Source organism: Tachyglossus aculeatus, chromosome 15 (genome assembly GCF_015852505.1).
Source record: "Tachyglossus aculeatus isolate mTacAcu1 chromosome 15, mTacAcu1.pri, whole genome shotgun sequence".
In the NCBI taxonomy this organism is placed as follows: Eukaryota; Metazoa; Chordata; class Mammalia; order Monotremata; family Tachyglossidae; genus Tachyglossus; species Tachyglossus aculeatus.
Genome location: NC_052080.1, coordinates 5140228 through 5155786, shown reverse-complemented (window position 1 = coordinate 5155786; position 15559 = coordinate 5140228). Strand labels below are relative to the sequence as shown.

Here is a 15559-nt window from a genome sequence, read left to right as displayed (position 1 = left end):
GTAGTAGAAGTAATACTGATGGTATTGACTAAGCATCCAGGTATTTGGAAGTAGTAATGGGATTTGGGAACATTTGGGAAATTCCAACACAAAAAAGGGACCCTTTCCCAGTGCACAGGGAGCTTACACTTTCATGGAGGAGAAAGACAAAAAAAAAAAATAGTTACAAATAGAGTATTCACAGAAATGAGGCCCTGTTTCTTGTTTTCCTAAGAATATTGTTTGAGGGGCGTGTATTAGACGTGTCACTAGAATAGAGGAAAGTCAGTCGTATTTTTTGAGTGCTTACTTGCGCAGAGCACTGTACTAAGCACTTAGGGAGTCCAACGTAACAATAAACAGACACAATCCCTGCACCCAACGAGCTTACAGTCTAGAGGAAAGGTTAGGGGATGGCAACTATTTCTTCTTTTCTTTCATTAAGATGTTTATATTGCCCCACTCGGTATCCAAATATCAGTACCATTCAGCATCACTCCTTTTGGCTCCCTCGAAAATTTCATTTGCTTCCTTCAGCCGATGCGGGTTCCCGGGGTGGGATTATGTGCATTTACTTAGGCATTCGAGGAGCTCCATCCGGATGGCGATGCGCACGTGCCAGCCCAGGGGGATTAATCTGATGAAGCGGGACACGATGGGGGGTCGCAGCAGATTCTGCACAGTGGACGCTCTATCCGAGTTCCCGTAAAATACCTGCAATGGGGAGCGGAGGGGCGTGGGGGAAAGCCGACATGTCGACGAAAGAGCAGAGGAGGAGAGACTTGAAGGTGGAACTGATCCCCTACTTGCACGTACGTGGCAAATCCAAATTCCCAGCTCAGAGGGGAGGCTCTGGGTATAGGGCATGGGCTTGGATTAAGAGATCGTGGGTTCGAATCCACTTGTCAGCTGTGTGACTTTGGGCAAGTCGCTTCACTTCTCTGTGCTTCAGTTACCTCATCGTTAAAATGGAGACTAAGACTATGAGCCCTATGCGGGACAACCTGATAACCTTGTATCTACCCCAGTGCTTAGTGATTGGCACATAGTAAGCACTTAACAAATACTATCATTATTATTATTATTATTAGAACCCAAGTCCCTCCGGCTCCCAGACCGCTTCCCAACGTGGACCTAGTGGTCTGGGCCCCCTCAAGCTTCTGATGCCCCGGGCTCTGAAGTAGACGGGGGGTGGTCTCGTCAGAGTCTAGTGCTGTGGGGTGGAGAGAGTGCCCTGTCTGGCCTCCTCCCTCCATTTCAGAATCTTCCTTCCTTTCGGAGCTGGAGAGAAAGACTGTGAGCCCAATGTTGGGTAGGGACCGTCTCTATATGTTGCCAACTTGTACTTCCCAAGCGCTTAGTACAGTGCTCTGCACACAGTAAGCGCTCAATAAATACGACTGAATGAATGAATGCCCCCCACCATCTTTGCCACCACAGACTGTGCCCTAAATCTATAGTTCCCACCTACCAGCCTCTCTCTCTCTTTGGGTTTACAGAGCTCCTCAGGGAAAGGGAAGACAGCGCGTGAATTAGGAGCCGCCCAAATAAAGCTCACCCGTCCAAACACTGTCCCCCCACTCACCCGGTTGTTGCCCGTCTGATCCTTGTAGTAGATCCAATTAAAGCTCTCGTCGGTTCTGTACTGGACGCTGTACTTGGTCATCCATTCATCCGTGTCGCAGCGGCCTTGGGTGAGGATTCCGGAAATCACTCTAATCTCCTTCAGGTCGATCTGGATCCATTGGCTGTTATCTTGGAATTTGGAGAGCCACGCGCACCTAGGATCATCCCACCGATAGCACTTATTGAGCTCCGTGTGATGATGGTGATGATGACGGTATTATGCGCTTACTATGTGCCCGGCACTACTCTAAGCACTGGGGTAGATACAAGGTGATCAGGTTGTCCCACGTGGGGCTCACAATCTTAATCCCCGTTTTACAGATGAGGTAACTGAGGCCCAGAGAAGTGAAGTGACTTGCCCAAAGTCACACAGCTGACAGGTGGCGGAGCCAGGATTAGAACTCATGACCTCTGACTCCCAAGCCCGGGCTCTTTCCACTCGGCCACACTGGGCAGGTACCATATCTACCAACTGTGTTAGGAGAAGCAGTGTGGCTTAGTGGCTAGAGTCAATCAATCAATCAATCATATTTATTGAACGCTTACTGTGTGCAGAGCACCGTACTAAGCGCTTGGGAAGTACAAGAGTCCAGGCATGGGAGTCAGAGGTCATGGGTTCTATTTCCAGCTCCACCACATGTCTGCTGTGTGACCTTGGGCAAGTCACTTCACTTCTCCGGGCCTCAGTTACCTCATCTGTAAACTGGGAATTGTGAGCCCCCATGTGGGACAACCTGATTACCTTGCATAATAATAATAATAATGTTGGTACTTAAGTGCTTACTATGTGCCAAGCACTGTTCTAAGCGCTGGGGCAGATACAAGGTAATCAGGTTGTCCCACGTGGGGCTCACAGTCTTCATCCCCATTTTACAGATGAGGGAACTGAGGCCCAGAGAAGTGAAGTGACTTGCCCAAGGTCACACAGCTGACAAGTGGCGGAGCCGGGATTTGAACCCACGACCTCTGACTCCAAAGCCCGGGCTCTTTCCACTGAGCCACGCTGCTTCCCATCTGCTGCTTGCATTTATTCCGATGCTTAGAACAGTGCTTGGCACATAGTAAGGGCTTAACAAGTACTATTATTATTATTAATAATAATAATAATAATAATAATGATGGCATTTATTAAGCGCTTACTATGTGCAAAGCACTGTTCTAAGCGCTGGGGGGGGATACAAGGTGATCAGGTTGCCCCACGCGGGGCTCACAGTCTCCATCCCCATTTTACAGATGAGGTAACTGAGGCTCAGAGAAGTTAAGTGACTTGCCCAAGGTCACACAGCAGACATATGGCGGAGCCGGGATTCGAACCCATGACCTCTGACTTCAAAGCCCAGGCTCTTTCCAGTGAGCCATGCTGCTTCTCTATTATTATTATTATTATCATTATAGTACTTTCCCAAGTGCTCAGTAAGCATTCTGCCCGTAGTAAGGACACGATGGGAGGTCGCGGCAGATTCTACATAGTGGACGCTCTCTCCGACTTCCCGTAAAATTCCTACAATGGGGAGCGGAGGGGCGTGGGGGAAAACCAAGTGGAAGTTGGAGCCCAGACTTGTCGACGAAAGAGCAGAGGAGGAGAGGCTCGAAGGTGGAACTGATCCCCTACTTGCATGCGTACGTGGCAAATCCAAATTCCCCGCTCAGAGGGGAGGCTCCGGGTATAGGGCACGGGCTTGAGAGTCAGAGGTCGTGGGTTCGAATCCCACGCAATACCATGGACTGATTACCTGCCCGCCGGCTACTGTGGTCGCGGGGCGCAGGGGGCCTGTTCTAGACTGTGAGCCCACTGTTGGGTAGGGCCCGTCTCTATAGGTTGCCAACTTGGACTTCCCAAGCGCTTAGTACAGCGCTCTGCACACAGTAAGTGCTCAATACATACGATTGAATGAATGAATGTCTATTCTATTTATTTTATTTTGTTAGTGTGTTTGGTTTTGTTCTCTGTCTCCCCCTTTTAGACTGTGAGCCCACTGTTGGGTAGGGACTGTCTCTATATGTTGCCAATTTGTACTTCCCAAGTGCTTAGTACAGTGCTCTGCACACAGTAAGCGCTCAATAAATACGATTGATGATGATTAGGTGCCTACTGTGTGCAGAGCACTCTGCTAAGCGCTTGGTAGTCTACAACTGAAATCCCGAATAATAGAACGCAGTAGGAAGAAGAACTTTAATACCTAAGCTCTTAAATATTCACCTCTGCCCCGTGGCACTTAGGTACATTCATTCATACAATCAAATTTATTGAGCGCTTATTGTGTGCAGAGTACTGTACTAAGCGCTTACACAGACTAATACTATATTAGTCTAAAAGAAGCTGCATGGCTCAGTGGAAAGAGCACGAGTTTGGGAGTCAGAGGTCATGGGTTCAAATCCCGGCTCTGCCCATTGACAGCTGTGTGACTTGGGGCAAGTCACTTAATCAATCAATCAATCGTATTTATTGAGCGCTTACTGTGTGCAGAGCACTGTACTAAGCGCTTGGGAAGTACAAGTCGGCAACACAAAGAGACAGTCCCTACCCAACAGCGGGCTCACAGTCTAGAAGGGGGAGACAGACAACAAAACCAAGCATACTAACAAAATAAAATAAATAGAATAGATGTGTACAAGTAAGATAAATAAATAAATAGACTAATAAATATGTACAAACATATATACAAATATACAGGTGCTGTGGGGAAGGGAAGGAGGTAAGATGGGGGGGATGCCTCAGTTACCTCACCTGTAAAATGGGGATTAAGACTGTGAACCCCGTGGGACAACCTGATCACCTTATATCCTCCCCAGTGCTTAGAACAGTGCTTTGCGCTTAACAAATGCCATCATTATTATTATATTGTTTCCCCTATCTATAATCTGTTTTAATGACCGTCTTCTCCTATAGACCATGAGCGCCTTCAGGGCAGGCATTACATCTACCAATTCTTATTTTATCATTTTTTCCCAAGCACCTAGAACAGTGCTTTGCACAAAGTAAGCACCAATAACTGCAATGTCTTTTTATGGTATTTAAGCGCTTACTAGGTGTCAAATTAATCAGGTTAGACACAGTCCTTGTCCCACATGGGGCTTGCAGTCTAAGCAGGAGACTGTGAGCCCACTGTTGGGCAGGGACTGTCTCTATATGTTGCCAATTTGTACTTCCCAAGCGCTTAGTACAGTGCTCTGCACATAGTAAGCGCTCAATAAATACGATTGATGATGATGATGATGAGGGAGAACAGGTATTGAATCCCCATTCTGCAGTTGAGGAAACGGGGGATAGAGAAATGAAGTGACTTGTCCATGATCAAACGGCAGGCAAGTGGCAGAGCCGCCTCCGGAACCCGCGTCCTCTGGATCTCAGGCCTGGGCTTTATCCAGCGCTCAATAAATACGATTGATTGATTGATTGATCCTCTAGGCCACGCTAACTGATTGATTGAGACAATAAAATGTGACCCAGAAGCGAGTGGGAGAAGAGAAAATGGGGGTCTAGCCAGGGAAGGCCCCTTGGAGGAGAAGTGCCTTCGATACCAAGAACGAGGGAGTTGACTGAGCGCTCACTACATCACCCCCAACCCCCTCAGGCTTACCCGAAGCCCTGGCCGTTGAGGCGTGCCTTGTTGGCGGTCCACGAGGAATACCATCCCGTGTACTCTTCCGAATTGGAGCAGCTGATTTGGTCTGCGGTCACGGCCCCTGACTCAAAGCCCAGGGGTTTGTGATACGGACATTCTGAAAAGGTCGGAACAAACGCTCTTTGGTGGACGCTCGGAACAGGGAAGATCGCAAAAGGCCGAGAACCCCGGGGGTACAACAACGTGCTTAATACAGTGCTTTGCACGCAGTAAGCGCTCAATAAATACGATTGAATGAATGAAAGTGTGCAATGGAAAAGGCAACCGATGTCCTTAGTCCCACTAAACTGAGGATTAAGGGGCCATAATGCCATTAGAAGGTCACCTTCTTCCCCTGAAGCCTGTCAGCCCAAGCCTCTTAAGATTTTCAGGTTGGCCGCTTCTCGCCTCAGGGTATTTCCCAAACTGACCATTTCTAGAGTCACTCCAATCAATCAATCGATCAGTCGTATTTATTGAGTGCTTACTGTGTGCAGAACACTGTACTAAGCGCTACAAATAATGTAAATGCAAATAATGTAGAGAAGCAGCGTGGCTCAGTGGAAAGAGCCCGGGCTTTGGAGTGAGAGGTCATGGGTTCAACTCCCAGCTCTGCCACTTGTCAGCTGGGTGACTTTGGGCAAGTCACTTCACTTCTCTGGGCCTCAGTTCCCTCATCTGTAAAATGGGGATAAAGACCGTGAGCCCCCCGTGGGACAACCTGATCACCTTGTAAACTCCCCAGCGCTTAGAACAGTGCTTTGCACATAGTAAGCGCTTAATAAATGCCATTATTATTATTATTATGTTACTATACTTGTTATTAATGACTTGGGAATGCACAACGGAGGTGAAAGACACAATCCCTATCTTCAAAGAGAATACAATTTACAGGGTGAGGAAGGCTATTTTTTCCAATAGGGAGTCAAAGTGTGAATTCAGATATTTGTGCAGAACAACATTTCTTACAGGAATAGATCACAAACAATGAGTACCATTTTTTTTTAACACAAATCCGGGCTCTTGAAACCATTTCAATTTATTAAAGTCTTTCCGATAACATATCTGCCAACACCACTTGATCTTTCATTTAGCGCTTTCCTGTATTTTCACCCGCACTTCATATATTCAGTATCTTTTTGAATCCCCCCTCCGGCTCCTCAGGTGAGACACCACAAATCAATATCTGACGAATGTACGTTTTTACACTTTCCAATTTTTGGTCCACCCTTTCATGGAGGACTTCGGAAGCGGGAAGAAACCCAGACAAGTTAACTTGAATGGAAAAACAGATCAATGTCTTAGATTTTTTCCAGCGAATCGGCCAGAATTTTGAAGATATACCTGGAGAGGAAATTTATTTTGTCCCTACCATTTCATCCAAAATCTAATCTCTTTTAAGAATGGGAAAATACTTCCTTTCAGTATATTTATCCCATTCTAGGATCTAGACTGTGAGCCCACTGTTGGGTAGGGACTGTCTCTATACGTTGCCAACTTGTACTTCCCAAGCGCTTAGTACAGTGCTCTGCACACAGTAAGCGCTCAATAAATACGATTGATTGGAAAACTGAGCACAATCAAGTGCTCCTTTTTTCACTGTCACTAATTAAGCACTTAGTACAGCGCCTGGCACATAGAAAGCACTTAACAAATACCATAATTATTATTATTATGTCACCATTCCTCAGGTCTGTCTTTATTTTTTTTTATCATTCCTTGCACACTGCGCTGTTGATTTATTTTCCCTTTCAAGTTAATTGAACATTTCTTCGAGCATGTATTACCAGAACGTAATCCTAACCTTAATTTATATGTCGTGCTAAATTTTCCTGTGGCTTCAATCAGTTCTTGAGACCCATCTTGCACACACGCATATTTCTTCTGGCAAGTTTTGTGTTCTTCCAATTACCCCAAGTACAGGTTCATGACTTCCAAAGCGGCAAAACAATAAAGTATTAAATTTTCAGGTCTTTAAATGGGGCTGCCACGCTGTCAGGTCCCCAGTAGCTGGGGAAAACCCCTGAATTGAGGAAAATTTGTGTCGTCGCACACATTCCCTTCCAGCTTCTGCGTGTCTGAGCATGTGTATCTATCGCTACTGTTTTGCATTGCATCCAGACAGAATCATGTTGTCAGGAGAACATTTTCTGATTCTGTCACTGCGTGCTAGCCCAAACATTTGGTTTAAACCCACATTACGGGTGAACTGACTGTGTTACCAGAACACTTGATTTAGAATATTATTTTTAGTGTATGAGCTGAATATATTTTTTAAAGTTCAAACTCTTGAGTTTTACTGTAAATCTACTGTGGCGTAACTCCACTTCATGTCCATTTAGTATGTTTTATACTCAATTCATTTTCAATTTTCTATTAGCTCTTTCAGTGCAGACTGCAGATGACTTCCTTCTCGTGCACTTTGGGCCGGTGTCATTTTTCATCAGCTGAGCATGTATGGTTTTGGCTTTTGTATTTCTCATCTATCACAGACTAATGCAGAATGATTCTCTCTGCTGCAGCGATAACGGCTCTTTCGAAATGGAGGATGTACATGTATTATTCAGTCACATTTATTGAGCGCTCACTATGTAGAGAGCACTGTACTAAGTGCTTGGGAGAGTACAATATAACAATAAAAGGACATATTCCATGCCCGCAAGGAGCTCACAGTCTAGAGAGGGAGACAGATATCGATATAAATACATTACAGTTATTTAGGATATCCGTGTAGTGGAAATTTAACGCCTTTCCCTTTCTCATCCTCCTGTCATGTTTTCTTCTGAACATGTAGCACAGTAATTTGGAGGCCTCGACTGTTTACAAGTGGATTTGTGTCCCACTTATTTTGATGCTTTTGACCCCTTGTGCCGCAGAACTTCTAGACCTGATGTAATTTTCCTCCGCAGATACAGTATCCCAGCAGCGAATACAAAAACACTGGAGCCAAAACCCACATCATCATCATCATCATCATCAATCGTATTTATTGAGCGCTTACTATGTGCAGAGCACTGTACTAAGCGCTTGGGAAGTACAAATTGGCAACATATAGAGACAAGCCCTACCCAACAGTGGGCTCACAGTCTAAAAATGTGGAAGTTGCCCAAACCTCTACAAGCCCGAGCGTGGCAATCAGTGGTATTTACTGAGTGCTTACTGTGTGCAGAGCATTTGTTCAGAGAAGTACAGAAGCAGCGTGGCTCAGTGGAAAGAGCCCGGGCTTGGGAGTCAGAGGTCGTGGGTTCTAATCCTGACACCACCACTTGTCAGCTACGTGACTTCGGGCAAGTCACTTAACTTCTCTGGGTCTCAGTTACCTCATCTTTAAAATGGGGATTGACTGTGAGCCCCACGTGGGATCCTGATCACCTTGTATCCCCCCCAGCGCTTAGGACAGTGCTTTGCACATAGTAAGCGCTTTACAAATACCATTATTATTATTATTATTATTCAGTCGTATTTATTGAGAGCTTACTGTGTGCAGAGCACTGTACTAAGCACCTGGGAGGGTGCAGTACAGTAGAAGTGGGACACATGTTCCCTTCCCAATATGTTCCCTATTCTCCTCAGCTCTGAAGCCTTATTGCAGGCCCATCTCCTCCATGAAGCCTTCCCTGACTAAGCCCTCCTCCCCTCTTCTCCCACTCTCTTCTGCATCACTCTGAATCGCCCTCTTTATTCATCCCCCCTCCCTGCCCCACAGCACTTATGTATATATCTGTAATTTATTTACGTATATTAATCTCTGTCTCCCCCTCTAGATTCCCTTCCCCACAGCACCTGTATATATGTATATATGTTTGTACATATTTATTACTCTATTTATTTATTTATTTATTTATTTTACTTGTACATATCTATTCTATTTATTTTATTTTGTTAGTATGTTTGGTTTTGTTCTCTGTCTCCCCCTTTTAGACTGTGAGCCCACTGCTGGGGAGGGACCGTCTCTATATGTTACCAACTTGTACTTCCCAAGCGCTTAGTACAGTGCTGTGCACACAGTAAGCGCTCAATAAATACGATTGATGATGATGATTCCAAGCTCATTGTGGGCAGGGAATGTGTCTGTTATAGTTCACTTCCCCAAGCGCTTAGTTCAGTGCTTTACACACAGTAAGTGCTCGATAAATATGATTGAATGAACAACTGAACGAGCTTACAGTCTAGAATAAGTGATCTGACACCAATTTAGGAAAACCATATCCTGGTTCGGATCTCCACGGTTTCCGTCGCCCCGAGCCCGATGTTTTTATACTGCTAAATAATAGTTGAGACAGAAATGTGGGAGCAGTCGTGTACTCAGTCACGATATATGATCACAGAAGGAAGGGCTCGGTTGTAAGAGGAGAGAATCGAATCCTTACCTGGCATACAATCGAAGGTGGTGGTTCTGGTGGGAAAAACAGAGTTGGGGTCTCCCTGGCAGTCACACGTACAAACTTTACTGTTCCACGTCTCCTCGCCGTCCCCCTGGGAGAGTATAAAGGAGTCAGTCAGTCAATCCATTATTTATTGAGCGCTTACCGTGTGCCGAGAATTGTTCCAGCGCTTAGAACAGTGCTTTGCACATAGTAAGCGCTTAATAAATGCCATTATTATTATTATTACTAAGCGCTTGGGAGACTACGATGTAACAATAAGCAGGCACATTCCCTGCCCACGACAAGTTTACAGTCTCGAGGAGGAGGCAGACATTAATAGGAATAAATAAATGACGGATACGGAAACGATTGGTGTGGGGCTGGGAGAGGGGATGAATAAAGGGAGCAAGCCAGGACGACGCAGAAGGGAGTGGGAGAAGAGGAAAGAAGCGTGGCTGTCACGAGGTGAGAGGTGGGTTGCGTATCATTTGAATTGTAGCACAGACACTGGCAAAGCCCATTTGGAAACATATTCCCTCTTCCTGTTTCACTTAAGTGGGGACTGTGAGCCCACTGTTGGGTAGGGACTGTCTCTATATGTTGCCAATTTGTACTTCCCAAGCGCTTAGTACAGTGCTCTGCACATAGTAAGCGCTCAATAAATACAATTGATGATGCTGATGATGACTGTGAAATCTGGCCTTCCCAACTGAAGCAATTTCTTTTCTGAGTTCCTGCACTACAGAAAAGTCCCAAGTGAATTTTGAGTCAGTAATAATAGCAATAATAACTGCGGTACTTGTTTAGCATTTACTGTGTGCCAGGCACTGTACTAAGCACTGGAGTGGATACCAGCAAATCGGGTTGGACACGATCCCTCTCCTACGTGCGGTTCACAGTCTCAACCCCCATTTTACAGATTACTGAGGCACAGAGAAGTGAAGTAACTCGCCTGAGGACACACAGCCGACAAGTGGCAGAGCTTAGGTTACAGATGAGGTAACTGAAGCCCAGAGAAGTGAAGGGACTTGCCCAGAGTCCCACAGCAGATGAGGCAGAGCCGAGTTTAGAACCCATGACCTTCTGACCCACCAGCCTGTGCTCTATCCACTACGCCACACTGCTTCTCGTGTTGGAATGGATCGACATTGACCGGCTGGAATCCTTGACCTCTTTTCTGAAAACTCAAGCGCGGATGTGTGTCTGTCTGAAGCAGTGAATACCTGCATTAATAGAGTTGCCTTCAGGAAAAGCAGTACGGCCTAGTGGAAAGAGCAAGGGCCTGGGATTCAGAAGAACTGGGTTCTCATCCTGACCCTGCCAGTTGCTTGCTGTGTGATCTTGGGTAAGTCACTTCCCTTCTCTGTACCTCAGTTCTCCTGTTCTCTCTCCTATTTAGACCGGGAGCCCCCCGTGGGACAGAGACTGTGTCCAATCTAATTAATTTGTACCTATAACAGTGTCCTTCACACAGTAAGCGCTTAACAAAGACCCTAACAAAAAAAAAAAAGGATCAGAAACACATCCATAATTAAACTTGGGGTTACCTTTATTTACAGTGTCACTTAATCCATCGTCTAGATAGTTCCCTATCTGTGATCCTGTGAGATCCAGCCCGATTGGATACCTGCTTTGCTTTATACCGTCTCTCTGACTTTTGAGCTTTGACTCAACAAATGCACATGATATGCTATCCGCTAGGTATGGTATTTCGAGTTAGTTTTAATCTTTAAATTGGACTAATCTTCAAAGATGACTTCCGAAATTATTTTTGGCTAGCATCCGCAAACACCGGCGAGGGAAGAGAAATCGGGTTAAATAAATGTTGGTCACGTACCTCCGTGGAAGATGATGCCAGTGTGACTGGGCATGAGAGGAAAATCAAGACCAGCCAAGAAGAAGAGAGTGCATAATGGAGTAATTATTCAATGCAAGGACTGAAATATTAAAAAAGAAGAGAGCCAAGAACCCCATTTCTAGGACATCAGTGTAATGGAGCAGTTACCCATATGTAGCACAGGGATTGAAAGTAAAATGGAACCGAGTTCAAAATCAATCAATCAGTGATATTTATCGAGTGCACGCTGTGTGCAGAACAGTTCTGGGAGCGAATATGTAGGTGGGAATTAGACATGGTATTTATTGAACACTTCGGTGTGCAGAGCACTGTTCTAAGCACTTGGGAGAGTAAGCTCGTCTCTTGTCTAAGCTATTCGTGGGCAGGGAATGTGTCTGTTCATTCAATAGTATTTATTGAACTTTTATTGTGGAAAGAGCACTGTACTAAGTGCTTGGAAAGTACAATTAGACAAATTGAGACAATTCCTGCCCAACAGCAGGCTCACAGTCTAGAAGGGGGGAGACAGATAACAAAACAAAACAGGCATCAATATAAATAAATAGAATTATAGATACATACACATCATTAATAAAATGAATAGAATAATAAATATGTACACATATACAGAAGTGCTGTGGGGTGGGGAGGGGGTAGAGCAGAGGGAGGGAGTTGGGGCGATGGCGAGATGGGGAGGAGCAGAGGAAAAGGGGGGCTCATTCTGGGAAGGCTTCTTGGAGGAGGTAAGATTTTGGTAGTTTATTGTGGCATTGTACTCTCCCAAGTGCTTGGTACAGTGCTCTGCACACAGTAAGCCCTCAATAAATACGATTGAATGAATACAGCATAACAGGGTTGGTAGACAAGTTCCATACCCACAACCAACTTTGAACCCCAAGAGGAGCTTAAAGTCACTTGGCCATATATTTGTCATAAATTTGTCTTCTAGACTGTGAGCCCACTGTTGGGTAGGGACCGTCTCTGTGTGTTGCCAACTTGTACTTCCCAAGTGCTTAGTACAGTGCTCTGCACACAGTAAGCGCTCAATAAATTGATTGATAGATCTCACAAGATTTATTCCAATAGGTTTAAAAGATGTCTCCTTAAGCCCCATATCCACTACTACCTATAAAGGTCCCCAAGTTCACGCTGACCCACCACAAAAGACAAAGCACCTTTAAAGGGATGAAATAAAATGTAACTATTAAATGTACAAATTAAACGCATAATGCTCCTATACTCGGAGCTGGTAGGATTACGATCCACCCTTTTAGCCTCTGTAGTGTATTAGCAAATCCTCCTCCTACTACTCTGAGCCTCTCAGAGTCTCGCTGAGCCTTTCAGAGATGTGTCCATGGCGTCGTTATGGTTCGGACACGACTCGACAGCATAAGACGGCAACAGTGTGACAGCAGACCTTGGTTTTAAAGTGTTGAGAGGTAGAAATCTAGACCGTAAGCTCATTAAGGGCAGGGAACGTGCCTATTAATTTTCCCAAGCAGAACAGTGCTCTGCATATAGTGAGCGCTCAATAAATATCATCAATGGATTGATCAAATTTAGTGAGGCACATGGTTAGATACCAGAAAAGCAAATCAGGATGGAGGGATTATTTTAAAACCTGAATCTACTTTTGAGTCCCTCCTTGTCTTAAGATATAAGTAAATAACCACTTCCTGATCCCAATTTAGATACATTTTTAAAGCGAGTCAGTGTTCCCTTTAGAGGTTCCGTAATTATCCTGGAAATTGAGACTGCTCTTATTAAATAATTCAGGGATTCCACTTTACATTGACTAAATCCTCAGGCTTAGCTAAACCAAACTGCTATCTATTAACGATCAGAGTTGTTTCTGAATACATCGTAATAATAATAATAATGATGGTGTTTGTTAACGCGCTATGTGCCAGGCTCTATACTAAGCGCTGGGGTGGATACAAGCAGCGCTTAGAGGAGCAGCGTGGCTCAGTGGGAAAGAGCACGGGCTTTGGAGTCAGAGGTCACGGGTTCAAATTCCGGCTCCGTCAGTTAGCTGTGTGACCTTGGGCAAGTCGTATTTATTGAGTGCCTACTGTGTGCAGAGCACTGTACTAAGCACTTGGGAATTACAATTTGGCCACAATTAAAGATAACTAAGCACTTGGGAATTACAATTTGGCCACAATTAAAGATATCTAAGCACTTGGGAATTACAATTTGGCAACAAATAAAGGTAACTAGACCGTGAGCCCGTTGTTGGGTAGGGACCGTCTCTAGACGTTGCCAACTTGCGCTTCCCAAGCGCTTAGTCCAGTGCTCTGCACACAGCAAGCGCTCGATAAATATGATTGACTGAATGAATGACTCCGTCACCTCCTCTGTAAAATGGGGACCGTATCCAACCCGATTAGCTATTGTCCACCCCGGCGCTTAGTACAGTGCCCGTAAGGCTTAACAAATACCATAAATAAATGCCTACCTTTGTAACCGAAGAGAAGAAACAGCAAGAAGGCCTGGGCCTTGTGCTCCATCTTTTCCTTCGTCCCTCTTCAGCAGCCTTGGGGCAGGGAAGTGCGGGCTCTCTTAAGTAGGAGGCGGATTAATTTGAGCGCTCGCCTCATTAAGCTCCTTATTTCATTTAGTCCTGATGGCTTTTGCCAAGGACCATCGAGCTACTTGTACATACGCAGTTTACCGCCCTTAACGGAGATAAATCTCCGATTGTGTTGAGGGCAGCTAAAGTGGGTTGGGCCGAGGCCATAACTTAGTTGAAGCAGTCTTGCTTTTTCTTTGGAAAAAGGAGTCAACTCAACATATATATATATATAAATCGTATTTATTGAGCGCTTACTGTGTGCAGAGCACTGTACTAAGCGCTTGGGAAGTACAAGTTGGCAACATATAGAGGCAGTCCAACAGTGGGCTCGCAGTCTAAAAGGGGGAGACAGAGAACAAAACCAAACATACTAACAAAATAAAATAAAGAGAATAGATATGTACAAGTAAAATAAATAAATAGAGTAATAAATATGTACAAACATATATGCAGGTGCTGTGGGGAAGGGAAGGAGGTAAGATGGGGGGGATGGAGAGGGGGACGAGGGGGAGAGGAAGGAAGGGGCTCAGTCAAGTCGTCAACATCCGACTGTTGACGACTTGGAGTGGAATTGGAACGAGCAGATGCTTGAGAGAAGTTCCTTGATAAGTGAGATTTTGGGGATCTTCATTCCCCCACCTACCGCCCTAATCTTTTTTTTTTTATAGTGTTTGTTAAGCACTTACTACGCGCCAGACACTGTTCTAATAGCTGGGGTAGGGATTAGTTCATTAGGTTGGACACGGTCCCTGCCCCTCAGGGGGCTTACTTTCTACGTAGGTATGAGAATAGAGAAATAATCCCCGTTGTACAGGAAGCAGAGGCATAATAATAATAAGGATGGCGTTAATTAAACGCTTACTATGTGCACTTATTTATTCATTTATTTATTTATTTATTTATTTATTTATTTATTTATTTATTTTACTTGTATATATCTATTCTATTTATTTTATTTTGTTAGTTAAGCACTTACTATGCGCCAGACACTGTTCTAATAGCTGGGGTAGGGGTGAGTTCATTAGGTTGGACACGGTCCCTGCCCCTCAGGGGGCTTCCATTCTACGTAGGTATGAGAATAGAGAAATAATCCCCATTGTACAGGAAGCAGAGGCAAAATAATAATGATGATGGCGTTAATTAAACGCTCACTATATGCATTTATTTATTTATTTATTTGTTTGTTTATTTATTTATTTTACTTGTACATATCTATTCTATTTATTTTATTTTGTTAGTTAAGCACTTACTATGCGCCAGACACTGTTCTAATGGCCGGGGTAGGGGTGAGTTCATTAGGTTGGACACGGTCCCTGCCCCTCAGGGGGCTTCCATTCTATGTAGGTATGAGAATAGAGAAATAATCCCCGTTGTACAGGAAGCAGAGGCATAATAATAATAATGATGGTGTTAATTAAATGCTTACTATGTGCATTTATTTATTTATTTGTTTGTTTATTTATTTATTTATTTTACTTGTACATATCTATTCTATTTATTTTATTTTGTTAGTTAAGCACTTACTAAGCGCCAGACACTGTTCTAATAGCTGGGGTAGGGATGAGTTCAT

The 15559-nt window shown here is 44.5% G+C and overlaps 1 protein-coding gene across 1 annotated transcript; it reads right to left on the bottom strand.

Moving 5' to 3' along the window:
• Positions 1-540: 540 nt before the first annotated feature.
• RS1 (retinoschisin 1) lies at positions 541-14154 on the bottom strand. The gene is made up of 6 exons (XM_038756993.1): positions 14080-14154; positions 13873-13950; positions 9581-9686; positions 5187-5328; positions 1565-1760; positions 541-693 (listed from the first exon to the last, which is right to left on the bottom strand). Exons 1-6 carry the CDS (start codon positions 14152-14154, stop codon positions 541-543), a joined length of 750 nt encoding a protein of 249 aa, XP_038612921.1.
• Between the last annotated feature and the right edge of the window lie 1405 nt (positions 14155-15559).

Excerpts from the sequence above, each read along its gene's own strand:
- RS1 (XM_038756993.1), bottom strand. The coding sequence starts at position 14,154 with ATGGCCTCGGCCCAACCCACTTTAGCTGCCCTCAACACAATCGGAGAT. Across the intron at positions 9,687-13,872 it reads TCTTCTCTTCGGTTACAAAG|GGGGACGGCGAGGAGACGTG; the intron begins GTAGGCATTTAT and ends ATACTCTCCCAG. Across the intron at positions 1,761-5,186 it reads CTCAACGGCCAGGGCTTCGG|GTGCGCGTGGCTCTCCAAAT; the intron begins GTAAGCCTGAGG and ends GGATGATCCTAG.